At 35.8% G+C, this 18,718-nt stretch overlaps 1 protein-coding gene across 1 annotated transcript in view; it reads right to left on the minus strand.

Annotated features, from left to right (window-relative positions):
• Positions 1-18,718, minus strand: part of LOC116472654 (pregnancy zone protein) — a 60,290-nt gene that overhangs the window by 36,557 nt on the left and 5,015 nt on the right. The window contains exons 3-13 of the mRNA XM_032159576.1: positions 17,725-17,884; positions 17,515-17,567; positions 16,524-16,544; positions 16,089-16,257; positions 15,560-15,644; positions 12,224-12,335; positions 11,783-11,897; positions 11,537-11,646; positions 9,256-9,417; positions 7,671-7,898; positions 7,352-7,415 (exon numbers count right to left, since the gene is read on the minus strand). Coding sequence (XP_032015467.1) covers positions 7,352-7,415; positions 7,671-7,898; positions 9,256-9,417; positions 11,537-11,646; positions 11,783-11,897; positions 12,224-12,335; positions 15,560-15,644; positions 16,089-16,257; positions 16,524-16,544; positions 17,515-17,567; positions 17,725-17,884 — 1,279 coding nt within the window. The remainder of the gene's footprint in view (positions 1-7,351; positions 7,416-7,670; positions 7,899-9,255; positions 9,418-11,536; positions 11,647-11,782; positions 11,898-12,223; positions 12,336-15,559; positions 15,645-16,088; positions 16,258-16,523; positions 16,545-17,514; positions 17,568-17,724; positions 17,885-18,718) is intronic.

Genomic DNA, 18,718 nt, shown 5'->3' on the forward strand with positions numbered 1-18,718 from the left:
CCACTGCCCCCGAATCTTCTGGTAACAAAGTCAGTTGACTGAACCCACCTTATACCACAATCAAACCCCCAAGGTCATCGAATAGGATAAAAGGAAAAAATCAAAACAACAGCAATTTCTAAGACTGAAGGAACATCAGCCCACAAAGGTGAGAAAGAACCAGCACAAGAACTCTGACAACTCAAAAAGCCCAGAGCATCTTCTTTCCTCCAAACACTCACACCAGTTCACCAGCAAGGGTTCTTAACTGGGCTGAGATGGCTGAAATGACAGAAATAGAATTCAGACTATGGATAGGAATGAAGGTCATTGAGGTTCAGAAGAATGTTGAAACCCTATCTAAGGAAGCTAAGAATCACGATAAAATGATGCAGGAGCTGACAGACAAAAGAACCAGTATAGAAAAGAACATAACCAACCTGACAGAGCTGAACAACAGTCTACAAGAATTTCATGATGCAATCACAAGTATTAACAGCAGAACAGACCAAGTTGAGGAAAGAATCTCAGAGCTACAAAATTGACTTTCTGCAATACAACAGTCAGACAAGAATAAAGAAAGAAGAATGAAAAGGAATAAACAAAACCTCTGAGAAATATGGGATTATGTATGTAAAAAGACTGAATCTACAACTCCTTGATGTTCCTGAAAGAGATGAGCATAATGAAAGCAACTTGGAAAACATATTTTAGGATATCATCCATGAGAACTTCCCCTCCTAGCTAGAGAGGCCAAATTCATATTCAGGGAATGTAGAGAACCCCAAAATATACTTCACAAGAAGGTCATCCCCAAGACACATAATCATCAGATTTACCAAGGTTGAAATGAATGAAAAAAAAAATGTTAAAGGCAGCTAGAGAGAAAGGACAAGTCACCTACAAAGGGAAGCCCATCAGACTAATGATGGGCCTCTTAGCAGACACCCTACAAGCCATAAGAGATTGGGGGCCTTTGTTCAACATTCTTTTCTTTTCTTTTTTTTTTTTCTTGACAGAGTCTCACTCTGTCACCAGGATGGAGTGCAGTGGCACGATCTCAGCTCACTGCAACCTCCACCTCCCAGGTTCAAACAGTTCTACTGCCTCAGCCTCCCAAGTAGCTGGGACTACAGGCGTGCACCACCACACCTGGCTAATTTTTGTATTTTTAGTAGAGATGGGGTTTCACCATGTTGGCCAGGATGGTCTCGATCTCCTGACTTCATGATCTGACCACCTTGGCCCCCAAAGTGCTGGGATTACAGGTATGAGCCACTGCACCTGGCCAACATTCTTAAAGAAAATAAATTCCAACTAAGAATTTCATATCTAGCCAAACTAAACTTCATAAGTGAAGGAGAAATAAGATGCTTCTTAGACAAGGAAATGCTGAGGGAATTTGTTACCAACAGATCCATTTTACAAGAGCTCCAGAAAGAAGCACTAAATATAACAAGGAAAGAATATTACCAGCCACTACAAAACCACACTGAAGTACACAGACCAGTGACACTATAGAGCAACTACACAAACAAGTTGACAAACAGCTAACAACATGATGACAGATTCAAATTCACACATCTCAATATTAACCTCTAATGTAAACAGACTAAATGCCCCAATTAAGAGGCACAGAGTGGCAAGCCAGATGAAGAAGCAAGACTCAGTGGTATGCCATCTTTAAGAGACCCATCTCACATGCAATGACACCCATAGGCTCAAGATAAAGGGAAGGAGAAAAATCTGTCAAGCAAATGGAAAATAGAAAAAAGCAGGGGTTGCCAAATGCCCATCAGTGATAGACTGGATAAAGAAAATGTGGCACATATACACCATGGAATACTATGCAGCCATAAAAAAGGATGAGTTCATGTCCTTTGCAGGGACATGGATGAAGCTGGAAACTGTCATTCTCAGGAAACTAACACAAGAACAGAAAACCAAACACCACATGTTCTCACTCATAAGTGGGAGTTGAACAATGAGAACACATGGACACAGGGAGGGGAACATCACACACTGGGGCCTGTCAGGGAGTAGGGGGCTGGGGGAGGGATAGCATTAGGTGAAATACCTAATGTAGATGACAGGCTGATGGGTGCAGCAAACCACCATGGCACATGTATACCTATGTAACAAACCTGCACATTCTGCCCATGTACCCCAGAACTTAAAGTATAATTAAAAAAAAAGAGAGAGAAAAGCAGGGGTTGCAATACTAATTTCAGACAAAACAGACTTTAAACCAAGAAAGGTAAAAAAAAAAAAAAAAAAAAAGACAAAGAAGGGAATTGCATAATGGTAAAAGGGTTTAATTCAACAAGAAGACCTAACTAAACAAAATCTACATGCACCCAACACAGGAGCACCCAGATTCATAAAACAAGTGCTTACAGACCTTCAAAGAGACTTAGACTCCCACACAATAATATTGAGAAACTTCAACACTCCACTGACCGTATTAGACAGATCATCAAGGCAGAAAATTAACAAAGACATTTAGGATCTGAACTCAGCACTGGACTCAAACGGATCTGATAGACATCTACAAAACTATCTACCACAAAACAACAACATATACATTCTTCTCAACTGCATGTGGCACTACTCTAAAACCGATCACACAATCAGACATAAAACTATCCTCAGTAAATTTAAAAAAATGAAATCATACACTCCACACTCTCAGACTACTATGTGATTAAAATAGAATTCAATAAGAAGAAAATCACTCAAAGCCATACAATTACATAGAAATTAAACAACCTGCTCCTGCATGACTTTTGGGCAAATAATGAAATTTTGGCAGAAATCAGGAAGTTCTTTGAAACTAATGAGAACAAAGATACAACATACCAGAATTTCTGGGACACAGCTAAGGCAGTGTTAAGAGGGAAACTTATAGCACTAAACATCCACATCAAAAAGTTAGAAAGATCTCAACTTAACCTCATATCACAACTAAAAGAACTAGTGGGTCAGCTGTGCTATGCAGGTGATCCATGCTACACCCTCATCACTACTTGCTCTTCAGAACCTGAAAGTTATAGCAACGGGAGCTTCAAGACGGAAAAAATGGCAGCCAGCCTCTCCCTCTGTGAGCTCCGTCCCAGGGAAATGTAGAGTTGCTACCAGCCTGAAAACCCTGATGGGGGTGGGGTGGTGGTGGCTGCAGTCCCAGGTTGTGGGGTCGCCCCCATGAGGAGAAGTGGGACTCACATAAAAAATAGTCTGGCCAAACGTCCTTGATGAACATTGATGCAAAAATCCTCAACAAAATATTTGCAAACCAATATTCCTGATGAACATTGATGCGAAAATCCTCAATAAAATACTGGCAAACTGAATCCAGCAGCACATCAAAAAGCTTAGCCACCATGATCAAGTAGACTTCATCCCTGGGATGCAAGGTTGGTTCAACATAGGCATATCAATAAATGTGATTCATCATATAAACAGAACCAATGACAAAAATATGATTATCTCATCAGATGTAGAAAAAGATTTTAGTAAAATTCAACACCTCTTCATGTTAAAAACTCCCAATAAACTAGATATTGAAAGAACATATCTCAAAATAATAAGAGCCATCTATGACAAACCCACAGCCAACATCATACTGAATGGGCAAAAGCTGGAAGCATTCTCCTTAAAAACTGGCACAAGGATGCCCTCTCTCACCACTCCTATTCAACACAGTATTGGAAGTCCTCGCCAGAACAATCAGGCAAGACAAAGAAATAAAGGCATCAGAATAGGAAGAGAGGAAGTCAAACTATCCCTGTTTGCAGATGACATGATTTTATATCTAGAAAACCCCATAGTGTTGGCCCCAAAGCTTCTTAAGCTGAAAAATGATGTTAGCAAAATTTCAGGATACAAAATCAATGTACAAAAATTACTAGCATTCCTATACCAACAACAGTCAAGCCAAAAGCCAAATCAGGAATGCAATCCCATTCACAATTGTCACAGAAAGAATAAAATACCTAGAAATATAGCTAACCAGGGAGGTGAAAGATCTCTACAATGAGAATTATAGAAATCAGAGATGACACAAACAAATGGAAAAACATTCCATGCTCACAGATAGGAAGAATCAATATGAAAATGGTCATATTGCCCAAAGAGCTCTACAATGAGAATTACAAAACACTGCTCAAATAAATCAGAGATGACACAAATGGAAAAAATATTCCATGCTCATAGATAGGAAGAATCAATATCGTGAAAATGGTCATATTGCCCAAAGCAATTTATAGATTTAATGTTTTTCCTATAAAACTACCAATGACATCCTTCACAGACGTAGATAAAACTATTTAAAGATGTACATGGAACTAAAAAAAGAGCCCAAAAATAGCCAAGGCAATCCTAAGCAAAAAGAACAAAGGAGGAGGCATCACACTACCCAACTTCAAACTATGCTACAGGGCTACAGTTACCAAAACGGCATAGTACTGGTACAAAAACAGATACACAAATCAATGGGACAGAATACAGAGACCAGAAATAATGCTGCACACCCACAACCATCTGATTTTCAACAAATCTGACAAGCACAAGGAAAGGACTCCCTATTCAATAAATGGTGCTGAGATAACTGGCTAGCCACAGGCAGAAGATTGAAACTGGATCCCCTCCTTACACAATACACAAAAATCAACTCAAGATTGGTTAAAGATTTAAATGTAAAACCAAAAAGTATACAAACTCTGGAAGACAACCTAGGCAATACCATTCTGGACACAGGAACTGCAAAGATTTCACGAAGAAGACACTAAAAACAATCTCAACAAATGCAAACATTGACAAATGGGATCTAATTAACCTAAAGAGCTTCTGCACAGCAAAAGAAACTATCAACAGAGTAAACAGACAACTTAGAGAATGAGAGAAAACTTTTGCAAACTATGTATCCAATAAAGGTCTAATACCTAGCATCTATATAGAATTTAAACAAATTTACAAGGAAAAAACAAACCACCACATTAAAAAGTGGGCAAAGGACAAGAATAAACACTTTTCAAAAGAAGATATACATGTGGCCAACAAGCGAATGAAAAAAAGCTCAATACTACTGAATATTAGAGAAATGCAATCAAAACCACAATGAGATTATCATCTCACATCAGTCAGAATGGCTATTATTAAGAGTCAAAAAATAACAGATGTTGGCAAGGTTGCGGAGAAAAGGGAATGCTTATACACTGTTGGTGGGAATGTAAATTAGTTCAGCCATTGTGGAAAGCAGTGTGGTGATTCCTCAAAGAGCTAAAAACAGAACTATCATTTGACCCAGGAATCCCAGTACTGGGTAAATATATCCAAAGGAATATAAATTGTTCTGTCATAAAGACACATGCGCACGTATGTTCATTGCAACCCTATTCACAATAGCAAAGACATGGAATCAACCTAAATGCCCATCAGTGGAAGACTGGATAAAGAAAATGTGGTACATATACACCATGGAACTATGCAGCCATAAAAAAGAATGCTATCATGTCCTTTGCAGGAGCATAGATGGAGCTAGAAGCTATTATTCTTAGCAAAATAATGCAGGAACAGAAAACCAAATATTCCATGTGCTCAGTTATAAGTGGGAGCTAAATGATGAGAACATAACGGATACCAAGAGGAGGACAACACACAATGGGGCCTATCTGAGGGTGGAGGGTGGAAGGAGGGAGAGCAGAAGACATTGAGGCCTATTGGAGGGTGGAGGGTGGGTGGAGAAAGAGGATCAGAAAAAATAACTATTGGGTAGTAGGCTTAGAACCTGGGTAACGAAGTAATCTGTACAACAAACCCTCGTGACACGAGTTTACCTACATAACAAACCTGCACATGAACCCTTCAAACCTAAAATAAAAGTTTTAAAAATAATAATAAATAATAAAAATTGAGAAGGTTTCATTATTTAAAATCTCAATTCTGAAAATTAAATAGGCAAATAGTTTAGGAAATAATAATTTGGACAGTATGAAAAATAGTGTGAAAAGAGAACAGTATGAGGAAGCTCAACTTGGACAATTTGAAAAGTTTTAAAAAGTTGAATTTAGACAAATTATGAACAAAATTTGTTCTTTTATCATAGAGGTGTAAGGGCTTTCAATAATTCTTTGGTGAAGAGTAAATTGGTAATTAATAACTATTAAAATATGTGGTTAAAATTGTTTTATGATGAAACAATTGATTTAATTAGCTGTATAGAGAAATTTCTTCCAATTGTTGACTCAGCTACTTTCAATAAAATTTTGTGGCATCTTCACAAAGTAAATTATTAAATAACTATTTCTCATTTTACTATATATTTTTATACAGACTCTTCCTGTTATGAATAAAATTCAAGTTGAAATATTATAAAAGAAAAAATTAAATAAACAAATGTTTTAAAACCTTCAATTATTTCTGTGAATGTGATACATATAGCAGTATTAGAAGAAAATTATTCAACAAAAATTGAAGAGGAACAATGTACACAGTGGGGTCCATTCTCCATATCTAACTATCTCTACACTAGTATTGGGAAAAAACTGATATTCAAAACTGGCAGCAGTTTTTAATGTTTAATTAAAATAATTATTAATTACTAGAGTACTGATTAATAACGTGTAAATTTTAACTTTCTCAAAATTGTTTCAATTTTCAAAACTGAAAAATAAAAATTAAAAATTGATATTTAATTTTTCCAGCTTAGCAGGAAGAGAAACCACATAAATAGAAAATATTAGGCATGGAGCAAATCCTAATGGTTATTAAGTTTAGCTTAGGGGTGTGGTGGAAATTGGTAAAATGTTTGCCTTAGTTTAGGTTAATTACAAAAATGTTCACGGGTTCTCTTTTCAGTGGTTTAACCTCTACATTATTTGACTTAGAATATAAAACAATCTTGGTTCCCTAGGCCTCAATTTATTCTTGAAGTGAATCCAATTTTGTATATAAAATACTCATGGCCTGGCACAAGAAAAAAAAATCTATCACCTTTCTTCCTTCCCATTTCCCATGATAATTACTCTTTTCTTCTCTGCAGTATTAACATAATCAATGCACACTTTATTAGGGGTGGAGATGAATAGAAGGAAGCTTAGATTTTGAAAAGAGCTTTATTTTACTGTTAGAAGAAACAAACTAAAGTGAAAAACTAGTGTGCGTTAGCAGAATGACTGATACAGAGTAGATAATCAAATATATCTGTTGACTGTTGAATTTTAAAATGCCAAAGAGTCATAAGACGAGTATTTTCCTGAGTGTCGTTCTTATTGTGAAGGGGTGATGGAAATGATTTCCCATTTGTGAAACGTCACTGAGGGAAGGGCAAGGATGTGTTAGGGAAGCAAGGAGAGATGAATCTGAGGATACTTACTGTCTCCTGACTCCACGGGCAGAGTGTGGGTTCCAGATCTGATGATGCCTCCCTTAGCCATGATCTGAAATGAAAAAACAGTAAAGGAATTTTCTAGAGCTGGATACAGTTCTCAGCCTTCTATTCCCCACGTGACCCGCTTTCAGTTGTCAAGTCTGTGCTGGAGAGAATCAACCTCAAGAAAACTCATGGAATGAAGGACGCACAACAAGAACACAAGGTGGCTGTGTGCAAGTAGTTTATTTTGACATTCCTGAGCCTATTGACCACTTTTGTCCTACTGATAAGCTGCAATTGTATTCCATGGCCTCATCCTTACCAGGTAATGGAAACTGAGCTCTGATAACTCTCCCACGGCCTGTCTATTCAGTATATAGTGTGCCCTGATAGTCTGTGTGTGGCCACAGGGCAGGGTGCCAGCCACAGGCTCCAGGTGAATGTAACTCCCACTTAAGGAGAAAACACGATTTGCAGTGTGCTGAGCGCTCTGGTGGTCTTCTGCTACCCATGAATAGTGAAAACACGAGTTGGGATGCACGGTGTAAACCTGAGTAAACAGAAAAACAGAGAAAGAATATTGTCTTGAAATTCTTCACCTTAGCTTCTCACCAAAATGAATAGTTACAACGGTGTCTTCCACTCTAAAATACACTATGGCTCTCCCTCATACTGGTCGACAGCCAAATAAATGAATTTTCAGTTTCCCAACATTCAAATATTAAAATGAAATCATCCACAAATTTATCTCTTTTGCCCTGATTCTGCTAACTCATTACTACTTTGACATTTTCCTCCTGCCCCTCAGAACTAGAGGAAAAATGACATCCCAATGAGAATGATAAATAACTCAAACAAGTGGAAAAGGGATTTTTCAGATATTAGAATTACCTCATAAATTGGCTTAATTAAAATTAGGGTTTGTATTAATATAACATTCTATTACCTTATGAGCTTCAAAATTGTTTATAGTAATCCTTAGTAAATTAGCATTTATGCCTCTTATCATTATTGTGACTTCCAACCTTTAAGACCTATGTGATTTCTGAAACTTTAAGCCTTGCAGATAATGTTTAGCGCACAATTCTATTTCCCTTGTAGTAACTCCTCCTTAGCTTTTCTTCAGAGTGCGCTTATTTTTTTCTAAATTTATTAGGCATATTTTATGGACTCTTCTATTTGCTCTCATAATAAAGTTCCTATTTAAAAAAACCTTTTGCACGTAAACACATCATACTAATAATTTACAGATCTGTTAACTCCATGAAAATAGGAATTTTAAAGTGTAGGGACACTATTTAGTCACCTTTTAAATCCTAGGGAGAGTGAGTGTCTATCACATAGAAAACATTAAACATCATTACATATTTTTAAACTGAATTAACGTGTGAAACTGAGAAACAGAAATAATTTATATGCTATTTATCTACACTGAAATCCATAAATTATAGTCTTTTATCACTTCTTTGAGATAACAAGCATGAAAACTTTTTAGCTATAGAAATCTTTTGATCATCATCATTAGACAATGTATTATTAAGTGTGTGTGTGTGTGTGTGTGTGATCACTTTACAAAATTTCTAAGTAGACATGGAAAAAATAATATAAAACAAATTACATGAATTACTGAAGCAGCTGATATTGTTCAAGACCCAAATCAATAAGATTTTTTTTCATAATATATAAAATGTTACAGATAATGATAGTGAAATTATCAGGCACTTCTGTAATGCCTTTTCTAATGCCTTTATTGTTTTTCGTGAAATTCTATTATCCTCAAATTTGTAAACTCAAAGTTGGATATCTTCTTATTTCTTACTCTTAAATGCAATCTGTGTGTTTCTTCTGAATATATCACCGTTCCTAACATTTCCTTTGTCCTCAGAGGTTTGTCTTTCTATACTTACCTGGACAAAAAGTTTATTAGCCAAGATACTGGTAGTATTGATTGAAAACTGTGCAAGACCCTGTTCATTGGTGGTTGCATTGGAGAAATAACTGGCTTCATTCACAGAGATGAAGATGAGTTTATTGGGGATGGGCACACCTTTTCCATCCACCAGAAGCACCTAAAGAAGAAAAGTACTTGATAGTTGATGTGAATAATACCCAGAGAGGACTGAACTCATGTGAACAAATGCTTTTGCTGCTGTAACTAAAACAACAACCTCCCTCTCAAAAAAACCCCACCAAACCTTCATATTTACGACAAAATGTTTCCTTCCATTTGGATCCTCATGTCCTACATAGCTTATCTGTGAAACTTTGTAGTATTTCCAGTAAAGTCAGGGAGTTTTTTTTTTTTCTTTGAGACGGAGTCTTGCTCTGTCACCCAGGCTGGAGTGCAGTGGCGCCATCTCGGCCCACTGCAAGCTCTGCCTCCTGGGTTCATGCCATTCTCCTGCCTCAGCCTCCCGAGTAGCTGGGACTACAGGCACCCGCCACCATGCCCGGCTAATTTTTTGTATTTTTAGTAGAGACAGGGTTTCACCATGTTAGCCAGGAGGGTCTCGATCTCCTGACCTCGTGATCTGCCCGCCTCGGCCTCCCAAAGTGCTGGGATTACAGGCGTGAGCCACCGCGCCCGGCCAGAGTCAGGGAGATTTTTAATAACTACAACATGCCACTTAATATACACTTGGAATAAGAATAACAGAAATGAATTTAAACTGGCTGTTTTTCCCTTTTCGCATAGACGGAGGCTAGAATGCTTGGCTGTGTTCTGAACTCAGAACTAAAAAAGTTACTTAACTTCTCTGTGCTTCAGTTTTTTCTACCTTCATTAAAAGGGGGATAATAGTTGTGCCTCCTTCATATGGTAGTACTGAAGATTAAATAATTATTTAAAAATACATTAGAGGAGTAGGGTGACTATAGTTTTCCAATAATCTGTTATGATTTAAAAATAGCCAAAAGAGAATAATGTGAATTTTTAGCAGAAAAAGGACAAATATTTAAGGGGATGAATATCTCAGTTATACTGATTGGATCTTCACAAATTATTTGAATGTATTAAATAATCACATGCACTCCCCAAAATTGATACTATGATGTATCAATTTTTAAAACATTTAAAATAATAAAAATACATTAGAAGATATTTGGTGTTATGATAATTATTCCATATATGTTAGTTAATAACGTTATTATTATCTCCTGCAACAAACCAGCTAAGAAAATCCACGAGAATGTTTTCTTCCCTTCCCTTCCCCTTCCCTTCCCCTTCCCTTCCCCTTCCTTTGCCCTTCCTTTCCCCTTTTTTCTTCTTTTCCTTTTCCTTCCCCTTTCCTTCTTTTCTTTTCTTTGTTTTTTTCTTTTCTTTTCTTTCACAACAGGTCTTGCTCTGTTGCCCAGGCTGGAGTGCAGTGGTGCCATTATAACTCACAGCAACATCGAAGTTCTGGGCTCGAAGGATCCTCCCACCTCAGCTTCCCAAGCAGCTGGGACTACAGGTGCATGCCACCAGCCCACTGCCTTTTTTTTTTTTTTTTTTTTTTTTTTTGTAGAGGCAGAGTCTTACTATGTTGCCAGGGCTGATCTAGAACTCCCGGCCTCAGGCAATCCTCCACCCGTTGGCCTCCCAAAGTTCTGGGATTAAAAGCATGAGCCACTATGCCTGGCCAAATGTCTCAATTTACTAATTATAAAACTGGTAAAATTAATTATCAATATGAATAAAATTAATATTTTGTTTTATTATCGTTAAAATATATGTTAAACATATAAAATGTAATAATAATAACCATGAAATGCACACTATTTTAATACCTATGCCTAAAATTAAAGACTTATTTATTTATGTCAAAAGAGAACAACAGATATAAAAAGAACACTGACAGCCATAAATGTTACAAACTGAAAATTCTGATGCTGCCTGGGTCATGACAGAAATATCATTTATTCTATACTGCATGAAAGAAGAGGTTTGATATAATAACTAAGTCACATTACATTAAATATCTTTATAGGCTACATATTAAAATAGTATCTCTGATTCTCATAATAATTTAGTATGTGTCTGTTCGTTTCATCAGTGATATTTAGAAAGGAAAGTATTTCTCCTTGGTTTCATGGTTTTGGTCATATTAATTAACTGATAACACTAACCAAGTGTGGGCTGCATCACTGTGTCCTGTGCTTAGGTGCAACTGGACACTTTGCTTACCTGTGCATTACGATATATCCTACCTGTCCAAAAAAGGGGATTCCTTGTCTAAAGTGTGAATCCACTTTCACGAATATGAGTTTGGATGCAATGTTTGTGATTTCACTGATCCCGTTTGCAGTGACTTCCAGGTCTGAAAAATATAGAGTCAGTACTTTTAGAAGTTACTTTAGTCATAAAATTTCTTTCTTACAAATGACCTTTATTTTGTTATGGAAAGTAAAGTAATGTTTATTGTTTTATTTCCCATTTTCATTCATTACTCACACCTGTTCCCTCTTCTCTGATCCTGGCTTCCACTCTAAGCTTCATTTCAAAGCCCATAGTTTTAATCTGGAGCATTTTGGTGTGTACTTGTTGGGTGATGCAGCCATTGCTGTTGAGCTGAGAAAATACCAAAAACCATAAATGTCAAACTGATTAAGATCAATAGTCACTAAATCTACTATTCTCTCTCTAATGACAAGAAAACATTTTTTTTTGCATTAAGCATGTTAATTGACCTTCAAGAACTTATTACTCATATCTGCTTTGTGACCTCCAAAGTTAGTCGTCCAGATGAGAATCTTGTTGACTAAGAACAGAAATTCCTTTTTTGGTGGGGGATATTTTGGGACAAGCTTGTCCTGATGCCCTCTTTCTAGTTAGTAAAATGGAGTCTCACTGGTTGTAAACAGTGATAGCACTGAGAGAGAATACCGCCTACTAACCTGTTGACTGAATTCCTCACAGACCTCGGGCTTATCACAATTACGAACATGAAATAATTTTCTACACAGGTTCACAGTTGCAAGTCCTGGGACAGGCTTCCCATAGGTGTATCTGGCACATAAGAAATAAATCAGGAATTGAGAATGGCTGTTTGCATTTTCCACTACCACTACTCCACAGAACTGTTCCTCTTTAGAGTTCCCTACACAACTTTATCATCTGGGTGCCCACCAAGTAGAAACCTGTCTGGAAAATGTCTCCCTCAAGAAATATTATCCATTAAAACCTTTGAAACTTGACTGCACTGTACCACCACATTCTCTTTGGGATTAAAAAAATATATATTTATATAAATATTTTTATATATTTAATATATTATTTAATTAAAAATAATTATTATGATTAAAAATATATTTATATACAAACATATATATTTTATATATAAACATATATAAATTTTTTATATATAAAATATAAAAATTATATATAAAATATATAAAATTTTTATATATAAAATATATAAATATTATATATAACATATATAAATATTATATATAAAATATATAAATAAATATTATATAAAAATGTATAAATAAATATATATATTATATATAAACATGTATAATATAATATATTATATATAAACATGTATAATATAATATATATTATATAAACATATGTAATATTATATATTATATATAAACATATATAATATATATGTTTAAAAAATTATTAATTATTAGAGTACTGATTAATAATATATAATAATAAAATATATAATAAATATATAATATATGTTTCATTAAAATAATTATTATTAGAGTACTGATTAATAATATATAATATAATCTATTATATAATATTTATGTTCTATAAATATAATATAATCTATTTTATATATAAATATATAAAATAGATTATATTACATATATATTTAATCCCAAAGAGAATGTGGTGGTACAATGCAGCCATATATATATGCAAACATATATATATGTTTTTTCTTTTGCCAAGTGCGGTGGCTCATGCCTGCAACCCCAACACTTTGGGAAGCCAAGAAGAAGGATCACTTGAGGCCAAAAGTTCCCAACTAGCATGGGTAACATAGCAGGACTCAGTCTCTACAAAATTTTTAAAAAGATTAGCTGGGTATGGTGACATGCACCTGTAGTCCTAGCTACTTAGGAGGTTTAGGCGGGAGATTTACATGAGCCCAGGAGTTCGAGGCTACAATGAGCTAAGATTGCTCCACTGCACTCCAGCATGGGTGAGAGACTCTGTCTATTAAAAAAAATTTCTTCCTTTTGACTTATTTCTTTTCTATCATTCTTTTTTATTTTGTTTTAGTAATATCAAAGCTTATTCTGTATACCAAGTGAGCAAATGTAGACGACAAATTGAATAAAAATAAGTACATAATAACTAAGCAAATCTAACACAAAATGCATGCACACACACACACACACACACGTGCACTTACACAAATGCACAGAGAAGAGAAGGGAGAGAGAGGGAGAAAAAGAAGCCTAGGAACACCATGAGGCATGTAAACACAAAATAATTAGTGGGGTTATGTTTGTGCGCACATGTTATATTATTCCTTTCTCTCATTAGATAATGGGTAACAGAATAATACGCAATAATTTTGTTTTGGACATTGGTTTTCTTTCCTATTTGCAAATAGCTCTGAAATTACTTCAAATAAAAAGATAGAATCAAAGCAGCTTATTCTGAAACGCTTCTCCAAGATATATATCTGCACTATATCTCCAAGATATAGATATCTGCACTACGGCACTATTAAGTTAGACACATAACTCCTTGGTCATTGCTCTGAGGCTGAAATGAGGCAGAGACCTAGGCGTTTTGGTGTTTCCGGTATATAATATTTAGGCTGGCATATTCCTTTACCCTGCATGCTCCCTCTGGGACTGTTTGTTTGTAGGCAATCAGTTTTGCTTCTTCAGGTTAAAAGGAACGGTAAGAGGTATCTGTAATCACAGAGGGCAACAGTGGAAAGAAACCTCATAGGTAAGGTTCATGCCCTCTGTCTACTGCTTAAGAGATGGAGGTGCAGAGAAGCAGCAGAATGCCTAGTTAAAACAGTAAATTCTGACAGGGGAGGCACACTCATCGCTGCCGATTCTGAGTCTAGTACCCTTCATAATCATGACATCAGTCACTGGATCATTTATATTATGTTTAAGTCACTTCTATAAAATCCTAATCATTGGCTTTTGCCCAGTAATTGTGACCTGTGATCTTTAGGCTTCTCTGTCACATTTTTAGTCCATCGTATCAGCTCATCCTCTTTCCTCAATGACAGGATTAGTATTTATGGCATACATATGAAGAAAAGGAGAAAGTGAAATTTCCTGGAGTAGAAATTTCTGGGGGAGAGATTATTTCAGGTTATTAAGCAATTTGTTCTACCACTGCACTATTTCTGGTTATTGAACAATTGTTCTATCAAAAAGATCAATGTAAAACATTCAATGTATCCTCTTAAAATTGCCCAGAGGAAAGATTAGGCATAATTAATTCAATGTTCCATGAGAAAACAAACAGGCAGATTCTGCAAGCAAGACTTCTAGAGGCCAACTGATGATCTTCAGTGAAATGTCATTAAAAAAAGGTTATAGACTTTTAAACCTCTAAGATATTTATAGATTCCTATGGCTTGCTTTAAAATATTAGAGCTAAAAAACTACTGTAGGGGAGGAAATGGGGCAAAAAGAACCTGGCAAATTTTACAATTTTAAAAATAGGTGATAGGTACATGAAATTGTATTTTACTTCTCTGTTAACTTTTGCACGTGATTGAAAATTTCCATTGTAGAGAGTTTGGAAAATAAAAAAAGGTACTTAGGAGTCATAATAACCAAAACCAATGTGTGAACACCCAGCTTTATGAGACCATTTTTAGGACAATTGAAGATACTTGACTGTAAACTTGGAATTAGTTTTGGAAAATTACTTCTAATTTTGTTAAGTGATCATGGTGTCATGGAAGTGGAAAATGTCTCTGTATTTTAGAGGTACATACTACTGCATATACAGAAAAACATCATGATCTTTGTGATTTATCCTAAAATGTTAAAGCAAAATATATGATGAAACAATACGGAAAGATGTTTATTGTTAAATCATAATTAAGTGTGTTTCTATTCTTTTACGTATTTGAAAATTTTAATAGTAAGTCATTAAATAAAAAGACGTCAATGGAGTAATATTACAAAAGTGCTGAGGGAAAGTAAATTTATAATTTTGTACCTACATAATCACTCAAAATTAAGGCAAAATATAAAATTTTAGATAAAAACAATATAACTCACTCTCCACATACTGTTATGTTCACTTTTTCATCCATGATACTGATCACCTTTGGCACCTGAACTTTGACCTCAAACTTGGGAAGCACTGTTAATAGAGATAATACGAATAAAGAAGATTGGTAAACATTTATTGGAAATACAAATAATTTCAGTATGTCTATAATTTTTCCCAAAATACTACTCTGAATGTTAGATTTATTTTCCAATGTATCAACTTTAAGATGGTAAGGTTTAACAATTCATACAGAATCTAACTGACTTCTTGAGCACAGCAGATCTCAGCGACACTAACAAATGATGGTGGTTTCACTGAAAGAAGAAGTTTCATGCTTGGCAAAGCGTAATTTGCTACTGAAAATTAGCAAGCTCTTATGAGCTTCTGTGTTCACACCATCCTAATGGTCTTAGAAGCAGGTAAGTCTGACTCTACTGCAAGTTCAACGTATCTACGGGAAATTCAAAGGATTTAAGTGAGCTCACACTCTAGGAACCAAAATGTTATGCCTTTTTCATCTTCCATAATCCATACCAAATTCCTCCACGGTGAAGGGGTGTTCTATCCTTCCACCTGATTCTGTCTGTACCACCACCTTGTAGGAGCCCTGAATGGGCTCTGATGAGAGGGGAAAGGACAACTGATTGAGGCCACCTTCTAGCTTGAGACTCAGCCATTGTGCAATTCGATTTCTTCTTGGGTTCTGAAGGGAAACAAGAAGTATGGGCAGTAATCATTTAGTCACAATAGTCCTTGAGCATCTCAAATGATTTTGAAGGTGATAATTAGCATTGCCTCTGGAAAGACAAATACAGAAGGAAGAGAAAATACAATCAACCTGACAACTGGGAGTAGGAGGAGTTCAGATCTGAAAATTTTTAGAGTAGTTCATCTGTCTGAAGTATTATCAGAACCTCCTACTCTCTAAAAGTACTAATTTCCTTATAAGACACTTTTTCTGATACTTACCTCAAGGTATATCAGTGGAATCTATATGATAAAAGGAAAGAAGACATGTGATTAGAATTCCAGCAAAGGCTACAAATTCAGACTTGTGATCAAACAACATACTGAGGAAGAATACTATCTGCAGCTAAATTCAACAAGAAACATCACAGAACTGGAAAAAATCTCAGGGAAATTATTAAATAGTTCTAGGATGAGCATACACAATATATTCAATAATTACTATTATGTGTTGCCATTTCCCTGAAAATTATTGGTGAATGATATTATTGAATCTTTAAGTATTAATATTATTTGGATACTAAAATTCTCCTAGTGAATAATATGACTATACTGCTTACTTTCATAAATTGGGAAATAGATATTAATAGAGTTATATGTCATTATGATTTAGACCTAACAGAAAGAGAATTCCCAGAATCATTTGGTTGAAAGTAAACCAAGAATATTTCTTCTAACTTCAACATTGTCTATTTTCTACCTATTAAAAGCAGCTTTGTTCCTTTGCACTAATATTGAAGGTAAGTTGAAAAAAGGGAAATTCAATTAGCATAAAAAAGTCTTTGTGTATAATATATTTCTATACTATATGTATAGAATATATAATAAAGTTATAATATGGTCTATTGTATATACCTATATATTCATAAAAGTATAATTCTTTGTTGCTTTTTTAATCATAAATTCCTTGAAAGTATGCATATGAATAGTGCCTTTTTTCTTATGCTTCTTTAATATTCTTAATGCAGTGTGTTCAGAGCAACTAATGCAGCTATTGCCAGACTGATTAACTACTGTTGTAAGAGAAAGAACTTCCTCATCTCTTGTCCCTCAATTTTTGTTTTGTATAAGACTGCAAATCTGTGCTGAGGCTGGAGCCAAGTTCAAAAACAAGTGTCTTTCATCCTCTCGCTTTTCTTGTACCTTTCTACCTCACTCTGGGTGAGTATTCCCACTCCACCCCCAACCCAAACCACAGATAGTGGATGCTTACCAGTTCATTTCGAGGGTGAAAATTTTCATCCACGGAGACAACACGGAATCTTACTGGAAAAGTAGTTCTCTGATAAGATTCAGACACGATAAAGCAGGCAATTTGGGTAATAAGACAGGAGGCTATGGGGCTAGGATAATGGAGACTTTGGAGGTTCAGGTGGCCCTTCCTTCTCAGTGTTGCCCCAAACAGTGGAATTTCCCTACTTACCTGTCTGTCCTGGTTTATACATGGGTTTGTCTGTCTGGACAAAGACCACACTTTGGGTGTTCTTTACCAGAACTGTGTTCTTCTTCCTGAAATCTTGCGTAGGCCCCTTTATCCGGATGCTAAGGAATGCCACCTCCGAAGAGGCTGAGATCCTTGGGAGCTAAAAAGCAAAGGATTTTTTTACTACTGAGGAACTGTGCAGTCTTCTCCCTCTGCATTCTTCAGTCATTGTTATTTCCTATCTCTCCTTCAGCTTCACCAAGGAGAAGGAAGGTGTGACAATTTCTTCAGACATAAGAGTGAAGATATTAATGTGAGATAGAGGAATTGTATCAGTAAGAGTGGCCATCAATAGAACCCAGATCTCCATGGAGTTCACCTAGAGCTCTAGTTATTGAATTAGATGCCTTTTAACTGAGTATATATATTCTGAAGGAATGGAGAGAAACATCTCTGAAAAAATATGGGAGCGCATAGGAGCTGAGTATCCCAAGTTAGGCAACTTTAAAGAGGTACTAGGTGTTTGCTTAGGGTATCCGGCATGTGCAAAAAATTATGTTGCATGCAAAGTTTTTATCATGAAATTTTCATATGATCTATTTCTAGGAAATGTCCAGCCTGATCCTTAATGAGACAGTTACAATCAAAACTAGAAAACTCCTCTAAGTCATGGAATTTTTGTGGGCAATAGGATTATTATTTAGGAATGAAATTTAGAAGAGTATTTCTTCCTTACTCTGGTAAAAAATGCTTTCTTCCTTAATAGTTGAAAATCACTATTTTTAGTCCTTTCTGAAATCCTAACTACATTCTTTTTTTTTTTTTTTAGACGGAGTCTCGCTCTGTCGCCCAGGCTGGAGTGCAGTGGAGCGATCCCAGCTTACTGCAAGCTCTGCCTCCTGGGTTCACGCCATTCTCCTGCCTCAGCCTCCCGAGTAGCTGGGGCCACAAGCGCCCACCACCACGCCCGGCTAATTTTTTGTATTTTTAGTAG

This window comes from Hylobates moloch, unplaced genomic scaffold (genome assembly GCF_009828535.3).
Source record: "Hylobates moloch isolate HMO894 unplaced genomic scaffold, HMol_V3 SCAFFOLD_8, whole genome shotgun sequence".
NCBI lineage: Eukaryota > Metazoa > Chordata > Mammalia > Primates > Hylobatidae > Hylobates > Hylobates moloch.